General features: G+C 36.8%; 1 protein-coding gene across 3 annotated transcripts in view; it reads left to right on the forward strand.

Moving 5' to 3' along the window:
- LRMDA (leucine rich melanocyte differentiation associated) overlaps positions 1-27,016 on the forward strand; it is a 610,568-nt gene that overhangs the window by 491,132 nt on the left and 92,420 nt on the right. For 2 of the 3 annotated variants that reach the window (XM_066555012.1, XM_066555014.1), the window contains one exon: positions 22,179-22,263. The exons of the other annotated variant lie outside the window; for it this stretch is intronic. In XM_066555012.1, the coding sequence (XP_066411109.1) occupies positions 22,179-22,263 (85 nt within the window). The remainder of the gene's footprint in view (positions 1-22,178; positions 22,264-27,016) is intronic. 3 annotated transcript variants of the gene reach the window in all.

Genomic DNA, 27,016 nt, shown 5'->3' on the forward strand with positions numbered 1-27,016 from the left:
ACTTAAGTGAGTAAATCCTGATAAAGGCTCATACATATGGGTTGAACTATCTGTATTTTCTTGTTTTCATGCTCCTTATGGGTGGATTTGACTGTTATTTTTATGAGGTAATACTGAGGGTCTGAGCAGTAAAGGCAGCTATGGTGATGCCTGTCATCTTGTAGATTTCTAATAAGGACTTAAAAAAAACCCAAAAAAAACATTGTATCAAATCTTTTTCAAGTAGTCTAGTAGTTTGTCTTCTCAGACATTTTGAAATTGCAGAGCTAGTCCTATAAATTGGAGAATGACAATTTAGTGTCATTCCTTTTGTAAAACCATAGTCACTGTAGTAAGCAGGATGGAGGCAATAGAAGGAATAGTGTGCTCATGTGATGATTAGTTCCCTTTAGTTTTGCTCCATGAGATAGATTTTCTAGGAATATATTAATTTGTGCCTATTTTATGACTGTTACAAGTCTTGGGATATTAAGAAAGACTGACAATTTCAATTTCTCCTGTGATATCTTCTGCTGCCGTCTGTCACCAAAGTGTTTTTATATGTACACCACTTAATTTTTAGATTCAACATGTTATAAATAAAATAGATGTACTTGCAGTATACTGATTGGAAATGATCAGAAAAAAAAGTAGGCTTTTCATCTTTTTTGTGAAGTAATGAAAATAACATTTTGTCTTCTTTTAGTTATATTTCTTTGGAAGCACTACTTCTGATCACTGCAAATAGGTAGTGAATTTTTGCCTTTAGTTGGATGACAAGAGAAATCACCCACTTCACATGGGTCTGGAATGCCAACGTGCTTTGTATCTGTGATGGCACAGAACTTGCATGGCCCTTTCCTTAACGGATTTCAAAGCACTTTCCAAGACTGATTAGGAATCCAGAAACACCACAACCTTAGAATACTCAGCTCACAGAAAGAAAAGACAAACGAGCAATCTTGAGACAGAAGCCAGGCATCCCCTTATATAAAGGCACCTGCAAATCCACAGACATTCCCATTCTACAGAGGTGCTTAAGCAGTTGCGTTCCATTTTACACAGAAAACTTATGCCCACAAATACTGCATGTATGTCCTCAGAATTGCATGTTTATTTTCAGAATAGCCCTCCAAACATATATGAAGATAATTTGATCCTTTTCCAAGTATTAATTTTCGTTACTAAGTTATTTATAAAAGTACACTGAAATAAATGAATGAGATTTATGTATTCTTAATTTACAATCATTAAGTGTGTTATCAATTTTCTCTTTGGAAAGTTTTAGTACACATTTGGTAATTCTTGGGATTTTTACATTGTATCTTTTGTATGCAAATAATTTACAACTAAAAAGAAATAAATAATAGGATGGCCCAGCAAAATGATTTAGTCTGCTCAGATTTCAGCAGATACTTCTGAAGTGAAGTACTGCCACTGGTTTTTAGATATTTTCATTTTGTCTGGTACCATTTCTGTTGCTTATATCTTACAAAAGGGCCTGTCTAACACTCGTGGGGGAAACTTCTAGCTCTTGGTTCCTGTCAAAATGGCTCCTTGCAGAAAGTATTTGCAGCTTTGCAGGAGCATTCCATGGTTGCTAGATCCCCCTACAGACATCTCCAAGTGCAGGTGCCCCAGGGTTGCCCGCAACACTGATTTGGTTGAGTTTCTCTTTGATTTGAACTTTCTTCCTCCCTGAAGGTGTTATGAGCTTGTTAGTTAGTGTGATTTACTTATTCCCCAACATCAAACTGTCTTACTGGTATCATGAAGATCTGTATTAAGCAAGATGCAAAGTTCAGCATTTAGGTACCATGTCAGAAATTAGGTTTACAAGTGATGCTAGGACAGCCTTCCTTTTCACCTGCAGCAGGGCCTGTACTTTGCTTCTGAATACTCTTCCCACTATTACCAAAAAGCTCCCAGATTAATCCACTTGGGGCTTTTGCTCAGGAGTTCAGGTACACTCTCCTCTGCTCCCTGTTATTTTCCACCTTGTCCCTAAAGCTAGGCCAGAACACTATGCTTGCAAAATTCTTCCCATCTTTCTCTTATCCCAGTCTTTAATTCTGCCTTATATCTAATACCACTGCAGCCATGATAACTCATATTTCTAGTGTCTTTAGGAGTTTAGACCTTAAGCAGAGGTGTAGATGATTCAAACATTAGTAAACTGAGACTGTTTTATTTTGGATTCTTTGTGACTATGAGTTCTTTGTTCATGACTTTCCTACAACATCATTTGTCAAACAGCCTGGACAGTCTTCCAGGACCAGTTGAAGCCTGCCAGCATCCTCTTATTAAATCTGATACAAACCCTGAGTTAAGTATATCATCCTGTCAGGTCCTCGGTGTCTAGACAGACACTTCCTAATGCACATCAATAACAGGTGTGTGGCAGGGAGCCTCCTGCCTGGGCATGCTTCTGCAAGGCAGCTCCTTCTCCCTCCTGTGATTGCTGAGCTTTCTGCTTTGCAGTGATCATTAAACACACATGTAAATGTTAACAAGCAGCAGTATCCAAACAGACTTATTTACAGCAGAATTTTAGCAGAATGTTTCTTTTCAAGGGGAAGGATAAGGCATTAGAGGTTCTGTATTTTACCTACATAAGTAAAACTTGTCTTTGATGATATGTGGAGGTGTTTGAACTGAATATAGGTGTTCTCTTCAAATTTAAAAGCAGTTAAGAATTTTGCATTTTAATTTACCAAAAATCTATGATGTTATAAAGTAGTTTCAGACAACTGAGGACAAACTCTTAAAATAGAAACTATGTTTTACTAAAACTTAAATATCTTTAGCAAAGAATTGCATTTAGATTTTATATCATCTGATGCAAGGATCTCCTCACTTATCTTTCATTCATGTAGTATTGGGAATAATATTATTTACATTACATATTTTAGGTGCCTGATTTATTTAGGTGCAGGTCATAGATTTTTCAAGAATGGGTTATTCCCTTTTTGTGTTGCGTTCCAGACAGACACAAGATCAACGAGAGGAAGGGACTCTCCTATTCTGCTACGTGATGAGAATTTGAACACATGAAGTACAGTTTGTGGTCCTTCATTTAAATGAAGTGCTGTTGTCACCTACATTTAAAAAATAATGGATGAAAGTTCAACTTTTCTTAAGTTAAGAAGTAAGTGCAGAACACTGACTGGTTTATAATGGGAGATGGAAGCATCTTGTAGATAGATTGAATTCATGGACTGAGGAAAAGAGAGAGGATAACTTAAAATTCTAGGGTTTAGTGCCTGTACTTGGAGAGAAGAAAAGGTTTGACTTTGTAACACATGGATATTAGCAAGCCATCAAATGTCAGGTGCTGGATGGTCAGCTAGAAAATAAACTGAGAGCTGTGAAGTTCTTTTTTGCTACATGTCACTCAAAAGCAGTGCTGCGTAGTGACTGAGGGTTACATTCCCCCTTGGTCTTCCTTTTCTTCCTCCAACCTCTAAAATGTCATGCATCTTCTAATACATCTATCTGTGCATGTAGAACAACAGTGGGTAGCTATGAAAACTGTGAAAGTGTTAGCATTGTTCTTTTGCTGTATGAAAAATAGATGAAACACATATTGCAGGCAAAAATAAAACAAATAAACTAGAGATCCTAATAAAAAATATTATGTAGGGTAATATGCTATAATTCATGTAGAGAGATCTATGAAATGAGTAAGAAGTCTTTGGCTCAGAAGTTGTTTTTGACCTTAAAACCTTTTGTCCTTCCATGCAGAGCATTCCATGCAGGAGCATTCCATTTCTTTATGCTGTGAAATAGCCACACTTGACAGAGAAATGCATTAATTGTTCATTAGTTTCAACCACAGCATTGAGAAAAATATTAAACATAAGATGAATGCATAGAGCAGAGGATCACTGCCTTACATTGTCTTTTACATTTGGACTTGTGTTTTCTGCAACATGAATGATGACTTTTTATTAGGTTCAAGCTGTGCAACTAGTAGCTTGCTGATCACTTATTCTTTTAATTTCATCTACATGAGAAGAATCTTTCTAAACTATTTTGGTTTATATTGCATATATCTTCTGCTATGTGATTCTAATGTTTCCATCATTTTAAGAAGAGCTCAGTATTTTTTTAAAGGTTGATTTGCTCATTAGAAATGGAGGGTAAGGCAACATTAAACTTAAAATTAATGGATTTGTTTATTGCAGCTTTACCTTTGTGTTACCTGAAGCAGAGCATATTTTTTTTGTTTGTTTTGTTTTCATTTTGAGTCCTTTCATCCACAAAGAATGGGGATTAGCCTTTGGCTAAAATAGTGCTTTCAGGCCCTTTCAGCATTCAGTAACTGTTTACTTATCCAGGTATAAATGGGTGAAAACACAGTTAAAGCTCCCAGCTGCAAGGTCAGCTACCTTTTTAAAATTCAACCTCATGAGCTCCCCTTGGCTGAGGGCTTGCTGGTATGAGCCATTAGGAGCCTGTTGCATGTAACCTGCCCTTGTCTTACACAGGGCTGCACACGAGCCTCTGGTACTGTACAACACGCCCTCGCTCCATGCCAGGCAAGGAACAAAAGCAGTTGAACTTGTGATCGATGATCATATGATCCATTTACAGGCTGCAAGCTCACTCAAGTAGAACTAGTAAATCATTAAATATTAACTCAACACTGTTCCTGCTGGGCAGAACACACAATCTGATTTTCTCAAAGTTGCCAGTCATTACCAGCAGCCTTTCCTGGTTTAACAATGAGCTTTTAAAATCATAAATTAATTTTAGATTCGTAAAACCCATTGCAAAGCACAGGATATAGTTAAAAGCTATAATGCATGGCAAAAACTTAATCTATTGGGTTAAAATTGTGTCTGAGGATCCTAAAGCACTGGGAACATGCACACAATAAAATGGCAGTAGCTCCTATGACTGTTGCATCAGGTCTACTTCAGGAGAAAACTTTAACTTAGTTTAGTTGGAAAATCTTGTAAGAACGTCCTTAAATGCTGGACTAAGAAAATTAAAGCTACAAAGGTCAGCCCTGACCAAGTGGCTTCTTTATGTTTTGTTTTTATCAATTATCATGCAAAGTTCATGGCCTTAAAAAAAAAAACAAAAACCAGTAATGCATTTCATCCAACATCTAGAATTGGCATTTTTGTTTTTATTATCTGGGTTAATTTTTGTTGAAGTGGGGCTATTTCAGAAAGCAGCCACAATGCATGGAAAAAAGTAACTTTTTTTTTGTCAGTCTTTGAATGATGTTAGTTATTTGGGGAAAGGTATTTTGGAGCCGTATTAACTGGTGATAAATGGGCTTTGCTGTTTTAGATGAGTATCCAGCGTTCAGAAGGAATGTGCCCCTTGTTCTATGAAGCTGGAAAAGTCTTTTAAGATGAACTCACTAAAACAATTGTAAAAGTTTTTAAAACAAGCAGACTCCCTTCTGTAGATGAAAATGGAGAGAAAGGGAGTATGAGCTAATGCCTTCGCATATGAGAAAGTAGGATGAGCTAATGCTACAGTATTAAAAGTAGATAAAAAGAAGTAAAGTGCATTCTACAAGATGAAAACCCAGTAGATGAGCATTGGCTTCACTGAAAAGTCTTTTGCTTGCTGTAGCTCTGTGCTTCTTTTTGTCAATGAATCTAAGCCTGATGAAAGAGACTGTAAAAGCAGTCATGGTGGAAGGTGATAATTGCCTTTTTATTTTAAATAGCTGAGCTGGCTAAGACTGTTTTCTATCTCCAGGTGTTTTTCTGACATTCCTGTATTTGTATTTGTTCATATCAGAGAGGATGAGTTTGATTACAACTAAATATAATTTTATAACGATGTTCAAATGTGTAACAGGGTTTTTCCCCCCCTCAGATGAAAATGGAGGGTAAATTGTTCATACATTAAATACTGTGTCTACAGCAACCATTTCTTAATTGACTGTTTCTCTTCTTTCAAGATAGATAACATGAGATAACAAATGGATTGAGAAAGCATTTCTTTTAGCTTCCTTCATGGGCACAGACGAACACTTAACAGTTTGGTTTCAGAGATATGCTTTATGAGACAAAGAAAATAATTTTAATCTTCACAGAGCAGCCTGAAAAATAGGAGCTGGAAGAAAATAAGACATGGAAGAATTTTACATATATAATAACATTTCAGACAGCAAAATGAGATAGATGATGGCAGAGTTTTAATCAAGTTACCATCTTAACCAACATAGAAAAGGTCATTTTCTCTTAAACTGATGTACTTGCAGTTTCTGCTAAGTACAAATGCCTAAATCTCTGTGTGTTAACATGGGAATAATTTGCTAAATGATGCAACAGTATAAGGATCAGGCTAATGGGAATAAACTTAATTCCTTTCCTGTTTCAACAGGAAATTAATGAAATGGTGCTAGCCCACAGGTGTCTACCAGCAGGGGAAAGGCTTATATTTTCCAGGCTTCTCAAGCCAAAACACATGGAAGTGAGATTGTTAAAAAGGGACCATCTTTTGGGTGTGGCTCCTGGGGAGCAATATGGAAGAGCAAATGTTGGACACTTACTTGCTACATAACTGTACACTTCTCAGTTACTCTTTGTGATGATGGCGCTGCAAGAAACATTATAAATAACATTAAACCCAGATATTCAATATATATAGCTATGTCAATTGCTGAGGACACTTTTCTTTTCCTGCTCTGCTATACCGCCCTGCACTATTAACATGTAATCTCCTGCCTGTGGAATCAACGGGGTTTTTGACTTCAGTTTTTTGGTTTGACGGTCACTGTTAGGCGAAACAGTGGAAAAGTGGAAAGTGCAGTTTTATTGCAGTAATAAAGTATTTCTGAATAATAAAATCATATCATAGCTCAAGTGCCAGATTCGGTGGAGGTGGGGAAAAAGCATCTTTTAGCATAAAGGTACTTTAATGAGAGAAAGTAAGTGAACTCCAGATGCAACAGTTGCATTTTAAGGAACTTAGCAGTTTCAGTTTTTTACATAACACTGTTGGAGCCATTCTGTTGCAAAGTGTAAAACTTTTGGTGCATCAGTCTGTTTCTAATAAGTTAGTATAAAGTTATGAGTAATATAAAATGAATTGTGATGTGACTAGTCAAAATATGTCATCTTGGGTTTAACTTTTTATGCAGCCCACAGAAATAATATTAACAAAAAAGGTTATCCCATGAGGTGGGTGCTGAGGCTGAAGACCAGTGCTAAAACTACAGAATAATATGAGTAATATTTTTCTAGCATTTCTTCCACAAGTTTTAGAATAGCTGTAACTGAAAATATATTGGTTTTTAAATCTAAATATCTGAAGATATTTACCATAATATTTATTTGTCATTCCACACCTGAAACTGCATAACTGGAGCAGAGGAGACAGAAATATGAAAACTGGCTTTTTTAATTTCATTTAATTATGGTATCTGAGAATTTTTGGTTATAGAACAGTTTACTCAGTGTTCTAGAAAGCAGACCTACACATTAGATTTTCTACTACAACCCCTATATTACACTTCTGTATTAATAGATAAAAGAACAAATTCAGCAAAAGCCAAGCACAGCAACATCAATAAACACAGAAAACCAGGAAAAAGTAACTCTGTTAGAACAAGAGGCAATGGGCAGAAACTGCTGCATAGGAAGTTCTACCTAAATATGAGGAAAAACTTTTCTAATGTGCAGGTGACTGAGCAGTGGAACAAATTGTCCAGACAGGCTGTGGAGTCTCCTCACTGGAGATATTCAAAAACTGTTTGGACTTAATCCTGTGCCATGTGCTCTGGGATAAGCCTGCTTGAGCAGGGAGGTGGGGCCAGATGACCTTTCCAACCTGACCAGTTCTGTGGTTCTGTGATTTATGTAAGTACAGTGGAATAATTTTGGATCATTTTCACTTTACACAATTATTCTATGCACTTGAATATGTGAATGAACATGAATGCAAGCAGCTCTTGAAGTAACCCACTGTATAACCCAGGCTTATATACTCTTTCCATTTGGTTTCAGTTCCATAGTAGTTTTACTTTGTCTGAAGTAATTCTGAGTTTTCTGCCTGTGGTAGCAGTATTGCTGATAGCCAGATTTTTATATTTGGGGTATGGAAAAGAAAATATTTTTTCTACACCCTCTAGTCACTCAGTTTAGTGATCCGTGCTTCTGTCTGTAAACTTCAGGGTTCATTTGATGTTTCTAATATTCTGAAATAAGAGTACCTCCAATTCCTGTGGACAATATTACAATTCACAATGTATTTGTTGCATTCTGTCATTTTATGCTTTGTCTGAAAGTGTCATCTTATTGACAAGATTCAGCTGCAGGTGGAAAGAATGAGAGACAGATGACAAGAGGAGGGGAAGAAAGATCTGTTTCTTTAGCCCATCTTCTCTTGGGTCAGTGCAAGCATTGTTGATAACCACAAGGATTCAATTAGTTTTTGTAATATAATTATAAAATATGATATATATTATTTTTTAAGGAGCTAGACTAGTACAAACTCAACATGGCATATGTTCAGAGAATTAAGTACCAGTGAACAGTTTTTATGTTGATAAAGTGGAAATGCTTTCATGGAGATCAGGTGTTTGCCCAGTACTGTGTAACCTTTTTATGAGTGAGGTAAAACATAAAACAATTAGATTTCAACAGATACATCTGATACTCTTTAGGGTATCACATAAGAGGGGAAATTTAGACATTATAATTGTACCTTTTTAGTGGTACAACAGCTACTAGAACACCATGTTGAGATTTGGATAAGTCTGTGCATCTAGAAAGTTGATGGGACACTGAAGACAGAATGGAAGGAACAAGGCAAATGATTTCTCAGAAGACTGGATGACGTGTTATGGTGAGAAATTCCAGGAAATTCTGTCTGTCTTGGGTAGCCAAAGGGGTGTGAAGGGTTGATCACAATATATCAACAGTAGCACTTCAAGTGAACAGCAGCACAAGGAATAAGATGGGGAGTTTCCATCTCATATGGGCAGTGGATATGAGAAGAACCAGCTGTTGCAACTGAAGTTTACACACCCAGGGTAGAAAAAAAGAACAATTTTAATGGCAGTGTTGATTCGTTGAACAGATTTCCCAGAATTGTGACAGACTGTACATAGATGGCAGATTTTTTAGCCAAGACTGGAAGTGCTCAGTGCACATCAACTGTGTAAGTAACCATGGTAACAGCTGAAACCAAGTTCAGCAGCCCTATAAATGAGCAGTTACCCTGTCTGACAAAAATTCTTCCCCTCATCTCTGGATCGTAATGTGTCCTGAAGTTTTGCATAGTTGGGGGAACAGTTTTTTGAGCTGAGGGATAAACTTTGAGTGCTTTCTGGCTTTTATGGGCAGGGACAACTAGTTAGAGTATTTCTTCAAGGGGAGCATGGAAAACCTCTTGAAGAGACAGAACCCAATGCATTTTAGGACAGTATTCATTAAATCCATCACCTCAATGAAGAAAACCTCGCTTACCAGTATATCATGGCCAGAATGAGCTCCAAAGGTCCACACATAGAGCTTGGAAAACACATTTTGAGATAAATCAACTCTCTGGCTGTTTTTTCTCTCCTCTTATTGAGGTGAAGGTATCTTTCAAGTGGACATTAATTATTAATAAGCTCAAGAAAATTAATTATAAAAATTAGTTAGGTTAGCTGTGTTATGCAGTTCATCTCCCACTTGTTATGCATTTCTGAAACATGGACAAGAAGTCTCAGACAGCTCTGAACTACTTTATGTAGAAAATTACTAGAGTTAAGAAAACCTAAAGCAAAAGTGCTGTGACAATGTTTTTTCTATACCCCAGTTTTGTGTTTATACAAAACTGGAGTTTTAACAAATTGATATAATTATATTTTCCATAAATATTTTGATTGCCTTTTCCTTTTTAGTGTCTGATGTTTTCCATTGGTTTTCATTTATTTTGATTCACCAAAAACTATGCAAAAAACATACTGATTGAGTACTGCTTTTTGTACTTTAATGCCTTTGTGTATGATTTTCTTTCTCTCATGCATTCATTTGTGAAGATCCTAAAATTAATTCCCGTTCCTGTGGTTAATAATTTCCATCAGAGATTGTTTTTGTTTTTTAAGCAGATGCTTTACAAATTAATGAGGTATTAATTAATCACATTCTCTACATCCCTAAAATTTAAGTGTTTGTATTTTTAAGTCATAAGGTAAGGCCTAAATGTTCTTTCTTTAAAAATTTTAAATGTGGCTGTTGCATTACCCTCTTGTGTCTGTCCACTGTGGAGAAAAATCTGAACATAGACCCACTTATAAAATCATCAGCTTTCAAGACAATTTTACATATTGAGAGATGGTAGCTTAAATGACAAAATAGACAAAGTGTGTTTTTCACACGTGCTGGCTCTTTTGTCTGGGACAGAAGTTATCATAGAAGAGGGAAATCTCACTTTATAAATGTATGAATAGTTCACCCTGGCAGCTCTCAGGCCATGGCAGGGATTCCAGTTCTTCTAGTTGGGATCCAGAAGTGAAAGCCTTCAGAAGATTCTGTTTCTGCCTCTTGATCCCTCCCCTCCCACACACCTCATGCCATCTGAAGTTTACCTTCAGTCAGGTCATCAGCTCTTCAAAGGAGGACAGAGACAGAAGTAGGAACAGAGGCAAACCCAGAAATGATTGGTATTTCCATTTTTTTTCCCCCGACAATGCTGTCAGTGAGTATTTCTGATTGGGGTAACACTAGCTTCATCTTTGCCTCTTCTCTGTTTCCTATGTGCATGCTCAATTAAATAATGTTTTTTATTTATCTGGAAAAGTCCCTTTAAGGGTTGCCATTATAGACCAGTGCTCCTATTCCTGTTTTATTGTCTGATGTCGTTGATGCTCTGGACTCATATTATTGTGATCTGGGTTTTTTTCAGTTTGTGGCTGACTAAAAGCATTTTAAAAGCCATTGGACATTTGACAAACACAGTAAATTGCTGGTACAAAAAGAGTCACCAAAATTATCCCCAGAAATATTAGTATGGATGTCATGTTTGAGTTACTCATATGACATTTTCTAACTGGAATTGTGTTTTAGTTTGTTTACCGGGAATTTTTGCTTTGTTTCTGTGGAGGTGAGGGAAGAGGGTTCCATAATCCATAACCTTAAGGAAGTTCTGAAGGAAATAGGTTAGGTCCCACAGTAAGCAGTACCCACAGTGGCTTTAAAATTCAAATGTTTCATTAGACTACCTTTTCCACTGGCAGCTTTCTTTACATCCTGAAATCCTTCAGAAAAACCACTATAGAACATGGAGCTATCACATAAAGTTGATTTTATGTTTTCCCAGTCTCGAGCTACTTAGTGCAAATAAAATTTTGTGCCAGTCAGCCCGAGATGTGTTACAGCACTGTTAAAGCCCAGCCTGTTAATTACAGATGTTTTGCACTCTTAGGGTGATGCACAGATTTCTTGGAAATAGGTTTCCTTCAGCAGCACGTAGTTTTACAGTACAGTCAACAGAATGTTGTGGAATAGCAATTATGGGAATAAGGAGACTGCACAAGCTATTGGAGTGAATGCTTTAATGCTGATACATTTTTCCTGATAAAAGCAACTCAGATAAGAGGATATGCAAGTTATTGTAGCAATTAGTTTTTCTAAGATGTCTATCTATATGAAATGTTTCATGGTAGGGAGAAAAACCACAACTTTGTAGTAGAATGCAAAGTTTATTACATTTCTAGACTACATTATCCTTGTCAGCTAGATTAAAGCATTCTCCTAGTTTCTGTCCTATATTACCCTAACAAGTGAGGAAATAATGTAGTGTTGTTACAGGGAGTAGCTTATAAATTTTGACATAAGTGTGAGAGAAATCACTTGAAATGTGAGGCAACCAAGAGGAATAATTAGGAACAGCAGAATGATCTCAGTAATATGACAATAGTTTCTAAAGCACCCCACAGGATTGAAATCATCAGGTTTGCTTGACCTATATCTTTAATAATACAGCTCATTGCCCTTGTATTGAAGCTAGAGGGAAGGACAAAGTATAAGCTTTATCATGTTTTAGGAGAAATTGCAAAAAGTTTATTTATTAACACAGCACGAAATGGCCCATTTCTATGATTACCAAACAGGAAAGCAAGTTGGGCCACAGTTCACCACACAGAACACTTTATAGTCAGGCTTGGCTGGCAAAAAATATTATGTAACACTCAAATAAGATAAATAGCTGCATTGGCAGTGGAAATAACCTTCTGTTTAATTAGAAAATAAGAGCTGTATGGGACAATAAAAATGGTTACTGCTGCCCTCAGTCACTGTTTAATAAATATGGTTGTGCTGAAGATAATGCTAAGTGTTATTTATTTCTGTAATATCATGGGCTCAGTAATTGTTCATGTTCTTGATAGTTGCCCTGCATGTAGAATGAGTCCATTTCATGTTTTCTTTGTTTAATTTTTAAAAGGCAAGAGGATTTTTTTAAGCTGTTTTTAAAAACCAAAGATATGTTAATGCCTCAGTGTTGCTGTAACCAAACTGCTGGTTTTCTTAGCTTACCTTCAGGGTAATTAAGCTTTGAGTGTTTTATATTTTCCAGGCTGGATTGTCTATCTGCCTTGGATATGTTTCTATGTCTTTGAGAGGGAGCCTAATTTGAATTTTCAGCTGTCCATTAGGCTGTGGCTGTGTTTTGAATGAGTCCTAAGGTCTGGTTTTAGCATGGTTTTGCCTTCCTTTGGAGGTTTAAGCACTAAACATGCAAATCAAGTCCAGCAAGGCATGGTGTGGAAGACTGAAGATTTCAGTGAACCTTTTCCCTAAAGAGAGCAGTTTTCACTAGTAAATTGAGCATCAAATTGTGATATGTGCATATGTATCAAAAGTTTCCTTTCTCTGTAGAGCATGTTTATTGGACATGGACATGTTCTGGGCTTCACCTCTTCAGGAACATAAACATATTTATCAAATGCTTGACAGAAAAGCAGGGCATGGGATGCATTTCACAATGTATTTTTAACAAGCTCAGTATCCCAGCCCTATTGCTTTTGGTCACAATCTTTCTATTTCAAATCTACAGTAAGTACAGGGATTTGAAAAAGGATATCAAAGACTTTTCCTGGTTTTATCCAAAGGGATAATTCACAAGATATTTCATCAACAAGCTTGAACCCCTCCTTCCTCCCCTACTTTCCTTCCTCCCCCAAATGTGGACTGTATGTCAAGAGGCAAAACAAAACAAAACAAACCCCCTTTTCTTCACACAATTCACTTTAAGCTTTAAAATCCTCCAAAATCCCCAATCTCCCTTTGCAGTCTGGTTCCCACTCTCCAGCTTTCCTCATCCCCCTCTGAAAGAAAAAAGCTCTTCTTTAAGGGACTGATAGGTTGTAGAGCGATGCTTAGCAACAACATTCCTGTGCCTTAAGTAGCTGCAAGCCCCTAGCTGAACCCTTTGATGTGACTGTCAGGGCAGATTTATTTTGTTTTAGCACATTGTCTACTTGTCCAGATGTATCAGGAGATAAAAAGGAGTCATGTTTACACTCTTTTTGGGAGGGGGAGGAGGGGAGGAGATGTAATTAAATCGCATTTTTGATGAATCTCTGAGAGATCGAGATGAAGAACAGAGGAATTGGCTTGAATATAGAGGGGAAACCCATTTGCCTGCCCTGACACCTGGCATTGTAGGAAGATGAAGTGTAAAGCCATAGCACAATGTGTTGATTTGGTTCTGCTGAACCCTTTAACTTTGTGTTTTTTCCTGTGTTGGTGGTTCACGAGAGTCCAGAAAGGCCTATTAGAGAGTAGCAGCTGTGCACCGTGGAGTCTTCCCTGTGTATGTATATATTTGTCCTGGTTGAAAAAAATGTGGTTTTCTGTATAATATTAGTGTTATAGATCACATATCCCAGGATCTCTGGCTGTGGTAAGTGGCTGTCAATCAAATAATTAAGGAAGAAAGAAAAAAACAACGAAATTGAGCCTCAGTGATCCTGGATAAACAAGTGTGCAGTGTGAGGCCGACCTTGCTGAATTCTCCAGGAGAACAAATACCACAGATAAATCCATTTTTGTTTATTTGCTTTTAACTTGCACATTTAGTAACACCATTCTGAGCTCTATTAATAACCTGCGGTGTGCAGTGACAAGTCTGGTTCCAGCATTCACTATGCTGTGGGTATGCCAAGTGAATAAAATGTTAGTTTTAATCTGCTGTTACAAAAGTTACTCTATTTGCATTTTAAATAGGTTACACTGCAGCACCCCCTTCTGCTGACTGAATAGAGTGACAAGAGGTTTGAGCGGCAATTCAGCTCTATTCCCACATGACAGAATGAAGATGCCTTGAAAGCATTTTTAACCTTCCAGTTTCTTTATTCCTGTGCCTGTTAGGTGAGGAGGCCAGCACAACTTAGCCACATTCATTAAAGTAAAGCTTATACTTTTTAGGATCTAGCTTTCATTTTTTTGCAACATTTTCCATACTTCCTAAAAAAACCCAGGCATGCAGAAGGTATCAGACTGAATAGCAAAGCAAAATAAGTGCTCTAGCATTGCAAACAATTGTTTGGCCTGTGACATGTATACATGGTTCTGCATTCCTCTGATTATCATTGAATGTGCACGAAAGTGATGATATTCCATTGCTGATTTAATTTATGGAACTGTCTTAGAATTTCCTTTCTAAAAAAATCAACTTAGCTTGATGATTTTGTCTTTGCTTTTGAAGAAGCTATGGGTATCAGATTGGCAAAAGGAGGTCAAGTTCTGTTACCTGATTTCAAAATAAAGGGCTATGAAAAGTAATGAGTTACAGTATCATATGTAATGTGTATTTGAGTTCTGCATCAGTGTTTTTATGCAGCTTATAAACTGTTGCTCTGCCATAGCATAGCAGGAATCTTGGCAATTACTCCACTACTGCTCTGTTTTGTAGTTGTGATGTAATTGGTTGAAACATATTGCAGGGAACGACTGAAGGAAACTTGGAATGTAATACATTGTCAGTGTACTTCCCTTCATATTGACTTACCAATGCTTTTGGCACCTTCTGTTGATGCTGTAACCTCCAAAAACTCCATATTTCTCTTTCACTCCTTCAGAACTGTTGGACAATGAGTGAAATTCAATAAATGTCATGTTTGGGTGTTGGTGAGGTGGGGACTTAGAAAAAAGGTTCTAGCATCTCAAAATTCATTTGTGGTTCACTTCATGAGGAACTTGAAAGAATGGCTCTCCATGACAACTCAGAATTCTCTAGCAACATTTGCAGAGTTTTGTGGTTTGGGGTGTGACAGACTTATTTGTGGTTTGCTTTGTCCACTATTTTACTAGTGTGTGAACCCCTTGAATCCTGCATAGCGTAAATGAAAAGAAGGTAGCATGTGTGTTCTCAGAATATGGAGGTAAAGATGCTGACAGAGAAATATAAGGTAGAATATAAAATAATTGTGTAGAAATAGAAGGTAAAATATAATAATTTGGACTTACTTTCCCAATCTAAGTTTAGGATTCAAGGCCAGCAGATTTTTCTTTATTGTTTTATACTTCTGGGAGTCATTTGTTGAGGTCTTGATTTTCTTTAGTACCAACCTAAAAGATGAAAAAACATTAAGAAATCTATTTTAGGGATGAATTTGATTGAGGAACTTTGAATTTATTTTGTAGTGTGATTTGAAATGAATTTATTCCTATTTTAAACCCTAACATTATGTTTTACAGTGAATAGATTGCTTGCTGGATTATATTAATGGGTATTGCTTTCATTCACTGTTGTGTGGCTAGCATGTTCAAGTACTGCTTTAGGGACAGATTCTCTTTGTGCCAACTGTTGTGAAAGATACTGAGCCACTTGGGCAGTAAGGTTTAATCTATAAAAACTGAATATTTTAGCGTGTGGCATATGATTAGGGAGAGATGCTAATAGTTACTTCCCTTCAACTCATTAAACTGAACCTGAGCTGAAGAATCTCTTGTATCCTTCTGCTTTTAAGTGTAAGTAGCTGAGATGCACTTTTTTAAAAGAGAAGGCAAATACTGTGCAAGAATTTCACTTTTTATCTAATGACCTTGAAAAATATTAAGAAGATGCTAAAATTCTTGGCTTGTGAGTGATATAAGTTGAAAAAGAATGGTCTTGGAAATCAAAAAGCCTGGTGGGTGTTTTTGTATGCGATATGTTACAGTAGAACAAATCAATTCAGGCTCCTTAGATGCAGTCATTGCCTTGTGATTATATTTGTGTAAAGTCTTGGAGCCTTTGATCAAAGAAAGGCATTTGTGACTAGGTCTAATCCAAGCTCTTTAAGGTGTTTAACTTGCACGGGGGGGAAGAGGTTGATAACAGCTGGGATTTAAATTTAGTTTTGCTGAACTTTTGTTTTGAAAGGATTTCTATTATACACTGCTTCCTTTTCCATACAGAAGATGGATCATTGAGTAAACCTAAAAGGGAAAGAGGATATGGGAGGAAATGGGTGGGGACTTGGAATTAATCTTCTGAAGAAAAATGTTTGATCAGCGGGTAGGAGAGTATGAAATCCTCTGATGTTGACAGCAGGCAACTTTCTGACTGGTGTGTGATTGACAACTTTGATGCTCCAGTGGGGAGCGAGTGTCCAGCCGTGCTCAGGCATCCTCTGTCTGTGGGTGGTAGTGTTAATAATGTGGCAACTGGAAAGATTAATTGTGGACAAGCAGCAGGATTACGAGGAGGGCTTCACAGGTCTAAAAGGAACAGTGGTAGGAAGGCCTCTGATCTGTCAGCCCAAAAGGAAATTAGTTAGGGCAGGCTGGAGCAGGCTTTAAAAGGGAGAAGGAGGGGGGAGGGTAAGATGGAGTAATGGAAGAAGGGAAGCATTTAGGATATTAAGGCAAAATGAAGAGGATATTGAAAAAGGTCATAAGGGGATGGGACCAATGTTCTTGAAAGACCTTAATACACTGCATCCTCTTACAGTACATGCAGAGTTCAGCTTGTTTTGCAGAGAACTGCAAAGTGACTTTTGTCATGGTTAGAGCTGCCCCATTAGGTAACACCTCATACTTGTTTCTGAACAAGTTTGAGAATAAACTCAGACTAAGGATTTTCAAGGATGTCTAAGTGCAAAATACATAGGAGAGAGTTTACTTAAGCTGTTTCTGCAGGTTACTAACTGCTGTGTGTTTTACTTCCCACCTTTTTTGGTAGAAGTAGGGATTTTGCCAATAAATTCTGTGTTACCATTAAAGAGGCCATTCATCATGCTTACTAATGTTATTAATCAAGATACACCACAGTACTCTTAAAATGAGATCATTTTGATAAATCATGTATGACATGAAAAGACTTTATTCCTTTTAAGTGCAATTTAGACTGTAATTTTTTTCCTCATTTATGATTCATGGGAGAAACATGGATAAAATTCCCTTGCACATTTACACCTTATCTTCAGTAATAATTCAAAACTACTCTTAGATGAAAATTCAAGAGCTCATTCACCAAAGCTGAATGCCAGCTCATTATTTTCTGGCATTCAGTAGTCCAAAAATAATGTCCATACATTAGGAGCTTTTCACAATAGTTGAATTTGGCTGCACACCAGACATATCGATTACACTCAATTAAGCCTAAACGCATAAGAATTATCTGATGTTCATTTGCATTTTTGATCCCTGCTTTCAACCTTGCAATTTAACATTAAGTGAAAACCAAAAGGTAAAGTAAATTCAAGTGAGAAGTGATAATCTCTCTTTCAAGAGAATAAGGGAATGCTTTGAATTTGAAATGCTATGAATCTTAAGCTCCACTCTTTCTGTTAAATGTGAAAAAAATTCTCTTTCTTTTCTTGTTAAAGATTATTGAAGTTAGAAGGCCAACCAAAATATAAGATCACTGTTCTCCTTATTGTCCTAATATACAATAATTTGACTGCTGTATTGGTAGCATCACATCTGAAAATAAGCTGCTAAAATATCTGGATTGAATATTTTCTAAGGTCAAAGTCATCCGCTTGATTATAGCTGAAACACTTTGTATTATTGATTAGATTTAAAAGTGTCAGAAGTGGAGTTTTTGTTTATTCCTGTGTTTAGAAATACAAAAATGAAATGTGCAGTAGAGAGATGATTTGGATAGCAGAGTCATTTAAATTTTGCCTTCTCAAACAATGATTCAAAGAGGATTGGATTCTCTGAGTTCCCCCTTTACTTCCTTCAACAGCTGAAGGAACTTGTGTGGTTGCCAAAAATAGCACAGCATTTTCTTTTGTATCATTGGTCTCTACAAATTTGTATTGATGCAGCAGATGTACAGTATGTCCTGACACTTCACATGATGTTCCCTTACTAGTACCATCCAAGTATTGCGTTTTTTATTCCTTGAAACGTGGAATTCAGGGATTAAACAAATTAGCCTTTTTTTCTTTTTTGTTTAGTCTAATTAAATTCCTCCACTCTTGAGAGCTAGCTGTTGGTGTGTGGCTGACAATTTTCTTCTAAATGGGTTTATTTTTTTCCCGTTCATTAAAGTGACTCTAATTTCTGCTGGAGTTTAGCAAAGACAGCTGCTAACTCATGGCTAAATCTGCTTGGCTGTGGAGCAAGCAGAGTGGGAATCCCCTTCCATCAAGAGCAGCCTCCTTTCCTGGTAGGGGTGCTGTGCCGCCTCTTGGTTTTCCAGAAAGTGCCAGTGTGTTGAGGTGGGTGACAAACTCCAGGCAGCCCATTTGAGCCCTCTGGCTGAGCTGAGTCCCCTCCCCTCGGCTGGGGAGGGGACAGCCAGACTGGCTGTATTCTGCCGTATGGAGTGCTCCACTCAGGACCTGCTTTTGCATATTTTCTAGTCTCTTCATCCCTTCTTCCATGCTTCACTTTTTTTTTTCCTCCCCACTGGTTGTATTGTTCCTAAGTTCATAGAAAAGCAAATACATTGCAAACAAAGTTGTCATTACCTGACCATTCCCTAGGATTGAATAGTTAAAGATTTGGTGTATTGCTGCTCTCAAATTTAGTTTTTGATGTTTTGTTGTGGGGTTTTTTTGGTTGGTTGTAGGTATTTCCTTCCTGCTTCATCTTCTACAATTTCTGTAATTTTGATGAACATGCTTTGCAAAGCTGGTACGCTTTTTGCAGTCCATTTAGTATCAAATACAACAATTTGGACAAAACACACAGGTTAAAATGAAGAGAGGTACCACAGTTCAGCAAATGTTTGGTTAAGTGCATAACAGGGGGGCTGTGAGTAGTCTAACTTTGTCTTGTATGTCTTAAACCATGTACTTTGACTTGTAAGTCTTAAACCACGTACATGCAGTGATATACTACAAAACTTGAATGACTTCAAGGTTTGCAAAACTACAAGCTTCTTCTGTAATAATACCATTAGAATTTCTTTACTGAGTTATTTTGTGACCAGTTCCTATAAAATTGGAGCTTCCAGCCAGTTTAAGCAGCCTTCCTCAAAGCTATTTGTATGCATAGTTACTTTCCACTGCAAGAACTTCTGATGCATATGTCACCAATACTTGAAGACATAACTGTCACATGTCAATGCTGTCACTGTCACAATATTCCTGTGAATATTAAGAGTAATGCAATCTGTACAAATCTCTTTGGAAAATAGCTTAGGGCCAAATGTCAGTATGTGGTAGAGAAAACAAATAGTTGTCTTTCTGCTGGTGCACAGGCTTACTCAGAAACGTGATTTGGAACTTGAGCCAGTGCTTGTGCAAAACAATCCTAACCCTGGATGATATTCCAGAGAATTCAAGTTACTCTAACTGAATGCTTAGCTCAAAGGTAATGAAAACTATTCAATATTTGACAGGGAATTATATACTGTACATAAAATAACAGAAAAACACCAATAAACAAACCCTTCTGTTCTTGTGTTTCCTAAAATTGGAAATAAAGCTAAATTACCCCTTCACTCCAATATCCTTTTTAGAAGCTCTTGAATTTTGCTCACTCAGTGGTATATTGCTGAAATGGCAAAGTCTCTTCCAGTAATTTTAGGAAAAGCTATCATCAAGCTGTCAACAGTGTAAATTGAGATTAAAAGTACCAAAGAGAAACCTTCACTATTACCAGAGTCCCAAATAAGTACACTTGAATAGGCAGATACCATCTAGAGTGTACAGTATGAGACCACTTATTCTTCCAGTTTTTTGAGTGATTTAGAGGGACGAAGCTTGATGTTAAATAGTGACATTTTTCTCCTTTTCTTACTCAGAACTACTCAACCCAAAGGAAACATGTAGTTGTTCTTGGAATTAGTTTCAAATATCACATAGCTGGGTCTAAGGGGTTTCTATCTCTCTCTCTTACATGTTATGTGCCCTTGGCTCATATTGGTCACCAGAGAGATTTCCAATAATTCATCATCCAGAGGAGATAGAGCTGCAGGTTTGCAGTTCACCAAAAGCAAGGTATCATTCATTCTGGCTGCAGGTGAGAGTTATGTCTGTAGCAATATGTCTGTGAACAGAGGTTCCCTGAAAAGGGTTTATTATCACTGGTGAGTCAGCAGAGGCAGGATATTCTCTATTTTTATTCATCTCTGATAAGTAGCATCCTTGCTGTTTAGGCAAACTGGCCTCTGTTAAGTTCCACTAAGACGTTATTTTTGATGCATGGTGCCATCTGCATGTTGTGACCCGATTTTTCCTAAGAACAAAAATGGGGTTGTAACTATGGTCTGGCACAGAAATTGATGGCTGATCTCCAAAAGCAAAATCTTAGTATGCTAATCTAGTCAGTCACCTCTTAACATGTTATGTACTATCATTTAGGAGTCCAACAAGGAAGCTACAACAAGGAAGATTTCTAAGTTACAGCCTTTGACAAACTATTATCAGGATTAACTTTCATTGTTACAGATTTGTGATTATTGTTCTTGGGTTTGGTCTGGTAATTAAAATTTGAATTAGTATTTATGCTTTTTCTTCCCCAAAACACTGAAGCTCTATTTAATACTTCTATATTAACCACACATTGGAGACCTGTGTGTTCATAAATTTGGAGGATATGTTCAATTTTAAAGTCAGTAAGACTAAGGTGAATTCCTTTGATTGACTTTTGCAGCTTAGAAGTCAATATATCAACAAAGTGCACAGAAGATAGCAATTATTTTCTCAAGACTCCCTTTAGTGAATTATCATGAGATTCAAGAAATAGTTTTGCCTTTGTATTTTTCTCTTGATTTGCCTTATTTTTTCTGTTAGAAATTATCATATAACTTTCAGTGAATGGTGTCCTTTGTGTCTTCTATTTAAACACATCATCTTTTTATGTCTGTTGAAATGGGTAGTTTGTAAATACTCTAGAGCAAACTCTGTATCTGAAACTGAACATATCACTACTGTGTCACCAGCCTAAGTTAAACTGAACTTTAAAAACTGACAATGATTCATATTCACCAACACAATTCTTTATTTTTGTGTCTTCTCCTAACTGCTGCTCTGTAACTAAAAAGCAAGATGGTAAATGTGGCTTGTTTTAACTTTATTTTATATATATACATATATATATGTATGTATCTATATATATATCTTCAGCTGAAACATCCAATGGAATGAAGGTTAGTTTATTGTAAATCATAGTTCTTCAAGCTAATCTTTTAAAATTAGAATCATAGGATCTTGAGACTTATTAGGGAGAAAGACTTGAGCTTCTTCTCCCTGAACACTTTACTTTTAAGGGTTCTGAGCAAGTCCTCTTGGGTACTTACTTCTTTTGTTAGACTTCTGCTGTAGGTTTTAAGTGTTTATTGTTAGCAATTCTATATACTTGTATACTTTTTTGCATTATAGGCACTATAATTTTTAGTAGATCCCTTCATTTAGCTCACAGGGAAGTGGAATGAGAAAATCATTTGGGATTTTTTTCTTTGGATTTGAAAAGTACGGTATCTTAGCCCAACTTCCTATCTCCTTTCATTCATGTGGACTCATAACTTCCTTTAGGTAAATATTAATCTGTTTCACCAAGAGGAAAAATTTTGACATTGCCTAAAGATTTCCTGACAAATATGGTGATTTTTTTAAGCTGTCAGCTGTATGGAAAGATTCATTTAGTAATGACACACAACGCCATTGTGTAAACTCTTGTGAGTACAGCAACCTTGAGGAACGGCAAGGAGCCCTAACAAAAACAAATTAATCCTTCATGGCTGGTAACTCCGTGCACCTGCAACCCCAGCACTGATCCTGCAGGTGCCTCCGCTCTGCCTGATCACTGCCCTGCACTCAGAGCACTGACAGTGTTTGTTTTGTCACACAGGCCTCCAGTGCTGCTGCCTCTGCCTCTCCAGAGATGCACTACACACCTCTGCCTTCTGGATCCAGAGACCTCACCAACCACAGAGGTGCGAGCTCCATTTTATTGCTATCAACTTCTGCCGGGTGTTAAGCTTTGCTCTAAGGCCTTCTCCGTTTTAGGTACTGCTGCATTTCACAGAGATCACCATGCCTTTCAAGCACTCTATGAGAAAACCATAGCTGTCAAGACTACAGATTTTTAACTCATATTTAATAGGATTTACAGGTAGTCTACCGGGAAAGCAAATAAATCTATGGATAATAACGCTCAGTGATTTTTGCGTGTGTGTGTGTGAGAGAGAAAAATGTAAAGAGATTAGAGTACTTAAACATTGCTAAGTAGATGATTACATGCAGCATTGGTAATTTTGAGAGAATTTGTAAACTTTCTAATATTTTTTAAGTGAGAACTTTTTGGCAGTTTAGAAATTAGGACTATAATTTTGAAATGTTAACACATTTTCATTGCAATAAAAAGGGATTCTTCTCTGTTTTTCAGCATAAAACGTGGATCAATTTTCAATTTCCTTTTTCATCAATCCTTAGAACTTAAAAAAGCACCTTGGGCAAATTCACAAATTCCTTCTGCATACCTATGAAACAAAAAATTCAGGGAACAGGTGAAAAACTGAAGCAGTCAGGAAGGGTGCATTCCAAGCTTTTTCACTTTTTTCAAAAAGGAGGAATTTGTAAAGCTTGCAGCACTTTTTCATCTTAAAACCAGAGCAACAATCCTCTTATCTATTTCCCATATTACCCATTGATTCTCCATTGATCATGTAAACCATTTGTCTATAGGCAGTTTTTTTTGGGATACCAGGATCAAAGTCAGCCTTACATTTATGAATTGATGGTAGCTTAATTTTAATGTGTGTTCAAATTCTGCAGCACTACAGAGGATGGAAGCAGCTTTAGTAGCACTCCATATTACTTGATACCCTCTGAAAGAATCAGGCAGGTAATGCACCTGAAGAAGGATCTGTGATTCAGGTGTGAAGGATGAGGAATGCAGGTGATTAGAACTTTATTGCAGCCTGTATCACTGTTGTGCTAGAGCTGAGGGTGAGTCTGAAGCTACATCCTGGCCTTGGTGCAGATGGCTATGGTGCAATCAGATGTCCTAGAAGATTGCTATAGTGCAGTCAGATGTCCTAGAAGTGCTGTGGTGAAAATCAGATGTCCTAGAAGTGCTGTGGGTGCATTGCATTCTGGCACTGATCACACATAGAAGCTGATACTTTCTAAAGAGAAAGGACCAACCAAAATCCTGAGCACAGACCTGGACTTCAGAGATTAAAAAACAACCTCTGCCCCTCAAAAAAACCTGCAACCCAGTGTCCTCCTTCTCCACCCTCCCTCCTCCCCCCCATTCCCAAGATAAGCAGCTTTGATTTTCAGATAAACATGTTGCTTTTGAGGTTAGATTTCTGGTGTTGGCTTAAATGGCTAGGGTCTACTAACACAATAAATAGAATGACAGAATCTTGAGACATACCTGAGTTCTAGAGAAATACTTTCAAAGTACCCTTAAAAGCCAGGTATGTTCAGATTTTTTATTTAGGTAATAGTGTAATGGAAGTGTGGCTTCATGACTGATTTTGCTATCTAACTTGACAAAAGAAATTCCAGTAGTGTTGGATCAAAATGCCTGCATTATTGATTGACTCCTCTTGCAATACAGCAGTTTTGTGTCTGCAGTAGGTGTTGCAGACACGTGCAGCAGGTGTTTGTTCAGAGTGGGAACTTGCCAGGGTCTAAGTGCCCACTGTCCTCACCAGGGTTTCAAAATTCCTGCCCTCTTGCCATGAAAGAGGAAAATTATATTCCCCAAATCACCAACTTTCTACCCTTAGAAGTTCACATAATTTTTATTACTTCTGTCTTTACTCTTCCCAGAAATATTCTGCTCTGCATGCTAAATATGCTGCAAATTTCCTTTTGATTAAGCACAGTTATAAATAAAGGGAGAAGAGCATTTCATCCAAAGAAAGGGTAAAATTGGTCCTTAAAGAGACATTGTTAACATTATTTGATTACTTTATATATATATATGTATGCGTGTTCATATATACACATATTCACAAGGAAATAATTAAGGACAATTTCCAAAATTCCAGGTCTTGGAAGAGCCAATTCCAAGCTTAGAGCAACCTGCTGGCAAGGCCCATTAACTCAATCAACTTCTTTTATATAAAGAAAAGTTCCAAAGTTCAAAAGCCCATAAAAGATTAATTGCAGTCAATAGAAAAATCTCCAAGGTAAAAATGAAATACTTAAGCATGCTATTTTAGGTTCTGAATATCTTAATTTTTTTTCTTCACGGAATGCTTTCAGTGTTGTAAAGTGGAATTGAATCAGCTGTTGCATATGTAAATATTGGCGGTTTTCAATGCATACTGGAATGAAGAATGCTGTAAGTTTGTGAGTGTAATTTGTCCCTGGAGAAGCTTGTTTACCAGAATCCTCAAGTCTGGCAAATGGTTTGGTACAGCTGCAAATTGATTTTTAGGGGACTGGGAGGGGGAGCAGGAGCAAGCTGTGGATGTATTTGCTTGGTGCAGTTTTACTTGGACATTTCTCACCCTATTTAGCTATGATTTTTTACAGGGAGAACAAAAACATATAATTATGTGTGGGTTGCACCTTGTGTCTTACAGCTTTTGTGTTCATGCATGCAGTGTATAATTTCCAGTCAGGATCTGGTCCTTTAGGCTGACTCCATATTGTGTACAGACCATTTCAGGAATGGTGAAAATCTCGCTTTCCCTTTCAAAGCCCACAGAAACAGCATATGACGGTGTGATATCAGCATGGAATGATAAGGAATGATAACAAATGATAACTTGAAATATATTGAGTGTTATGATGCTTGAGTATATAAGTACATGAAGAGAGAAATAAATATTCCATCATGTTTTTAAGCTTTAGACATTTTTTCCCCATCTTGGGAAAGTTGTATTCCCTTATATTGCAGTGTTCCTTAGACCCACTTTTCTAAGTTGAACCTTACCTCAGTCCCACTGTTCATATTTTTCAGTGAAAAATCTAAAGGCCTTATATATTTGGATTTGGGCATCTGACAGCAATATGACTTGATTCTTTATGTGATCTAATTGCTATCCTGTTAGACAAGGCTTCCAAAGTGGTAATTTTATAACTGGCTCTATTTTTGTTTTGATTCCAAAACAATGATCTCAAACTTCTAAGGGTCTTTCCTTGGTCTTTGTTAAAGTAGGATTTTGTAAGTTGCTTTCTATGAATTTAGAACCCAGTTATTTACTTGGGTGAAGTTTGTGCAGTTCTCTCATCTGGTTAAAATAAGTCAGTTCCAAGACACAGCCTCCTGTCATAAAAGTGACTCTTTTCTTTCTATATTCTATACATTGCTTGAATTTTTCTAGCTTTTGAGTTTTCTGGTGAAATCAAATATATACGCCCCACATTCCTGTCTGCTTTTCCAGATCTACCTTTAAGGAAAAAAAAAATCAGACAAAATAGTTACTTATTGTAGTTTTTAAGTAGAAATATCCATGCTCCACAAAAGTGATGAAATGTAGTGACTTTTAGAAGAAATTTGTCCAAAATGTTTTGGACTTATGTAATTAATTTTAGTGATTTGTATATATGTACCCTTCTGTTCCTTATTGATAATTTATTAACTGGGTACATATCTTAAAATAGAAAATTAAATTCTTAATATAGTTGACATTGGTGAAAAATTATTTAAAGGATATTTATAAGGATGATTTGTCTGATGTGTGGAAAAAGGCCCCTCACCCTTTGCCCCACTCAAGTTGTGTGTTTGGTTTTTTATAATGGCATCCTTCCTTTATGTGTAAGCATTCAAACTCAAATTGCCTTCTAAAAAGAACAGTGCTTTCCAGTTGATGAGGAAAATAACAGTTTATCATTGTATCTCTTCAGAAGCAATATCAGTAAATCATGGCTATCATGAAAATTTGTTTTTCTGTACAAAAGCCTGTGCTGGATGCCTTTTCTATAAGCAGTTATTTTAAAACATTGTGTATTACCTGATTTGCTTGGAAACATATTAATTTGACAAAGCCATTTGGTTTCCAGTAACAATTTACAGTTGACTCCTCCCTTTCTGTGCACTTGTTTCTGGGAAAAAAAACAGTGGTAAGCCTACCCCATAGCTTACTGGTAAAAGGAAGAAGAAGCAGTTTCCATTAAAAACTAATCCTGTATTTATGTAAGTAGTTTTTAGAATTTAGCTTGGATTTGGGCCAAGGTTTAATAGTTCTAATCTATTATGACTTGTAAAAAACTTTCTGAACAAATGCACTGTCCTGTTTTGGTGTCAATACAGGTAATCATCCAAGCATCCTGGTATGTGCAGTCATTGCATTGTCTCATGTCTGAATGATGAGTGCCCAAATGAAAAATTGGTATTTATTTTACCAATATATTTCAATCAACTGACAGATGTGTTTTCTTATTTTATGATCTGATCTTGAAACTCATCAACTGCATTCACATCTCATGCTCAGAAATCCAAGAACAGAATAATTTGAAGCTTCTTATTAACCTTCTAAAGGTAATTTTATAGAGGCCTTTTGAACAAAGGAAGTGAGAGGTTCCTTTTGCTCAGTTTCTCTTTGTCTAACAGAGTTGTGCTGAAGGTTTCTTTTGGAATTAAAATCTTTCCAAACTTTCCCATTCTTCAGCAAACAATCATAATCATAGAGAGACACCTGAACTTGCAATGTTTCCTTTTTCTGTGATTGTTATACCGTGCTATTGCTCCCAGAATATTTGGCATAGTAAATTTTCACTAAT

Source organism: Molothrus aeneus, chromosome 8, assembly GCF_037042795.1.
Source record: "Molothrus aeneus isolate 106 chromosome 8, BPBGC_Maene_1.0, whole genome shotgun sequence".
NCBI lineage: Eukaryota > Metazoa > Chordata > Aves > Passeriformes > Icteridae > Molothrus > Molothrus aeneus.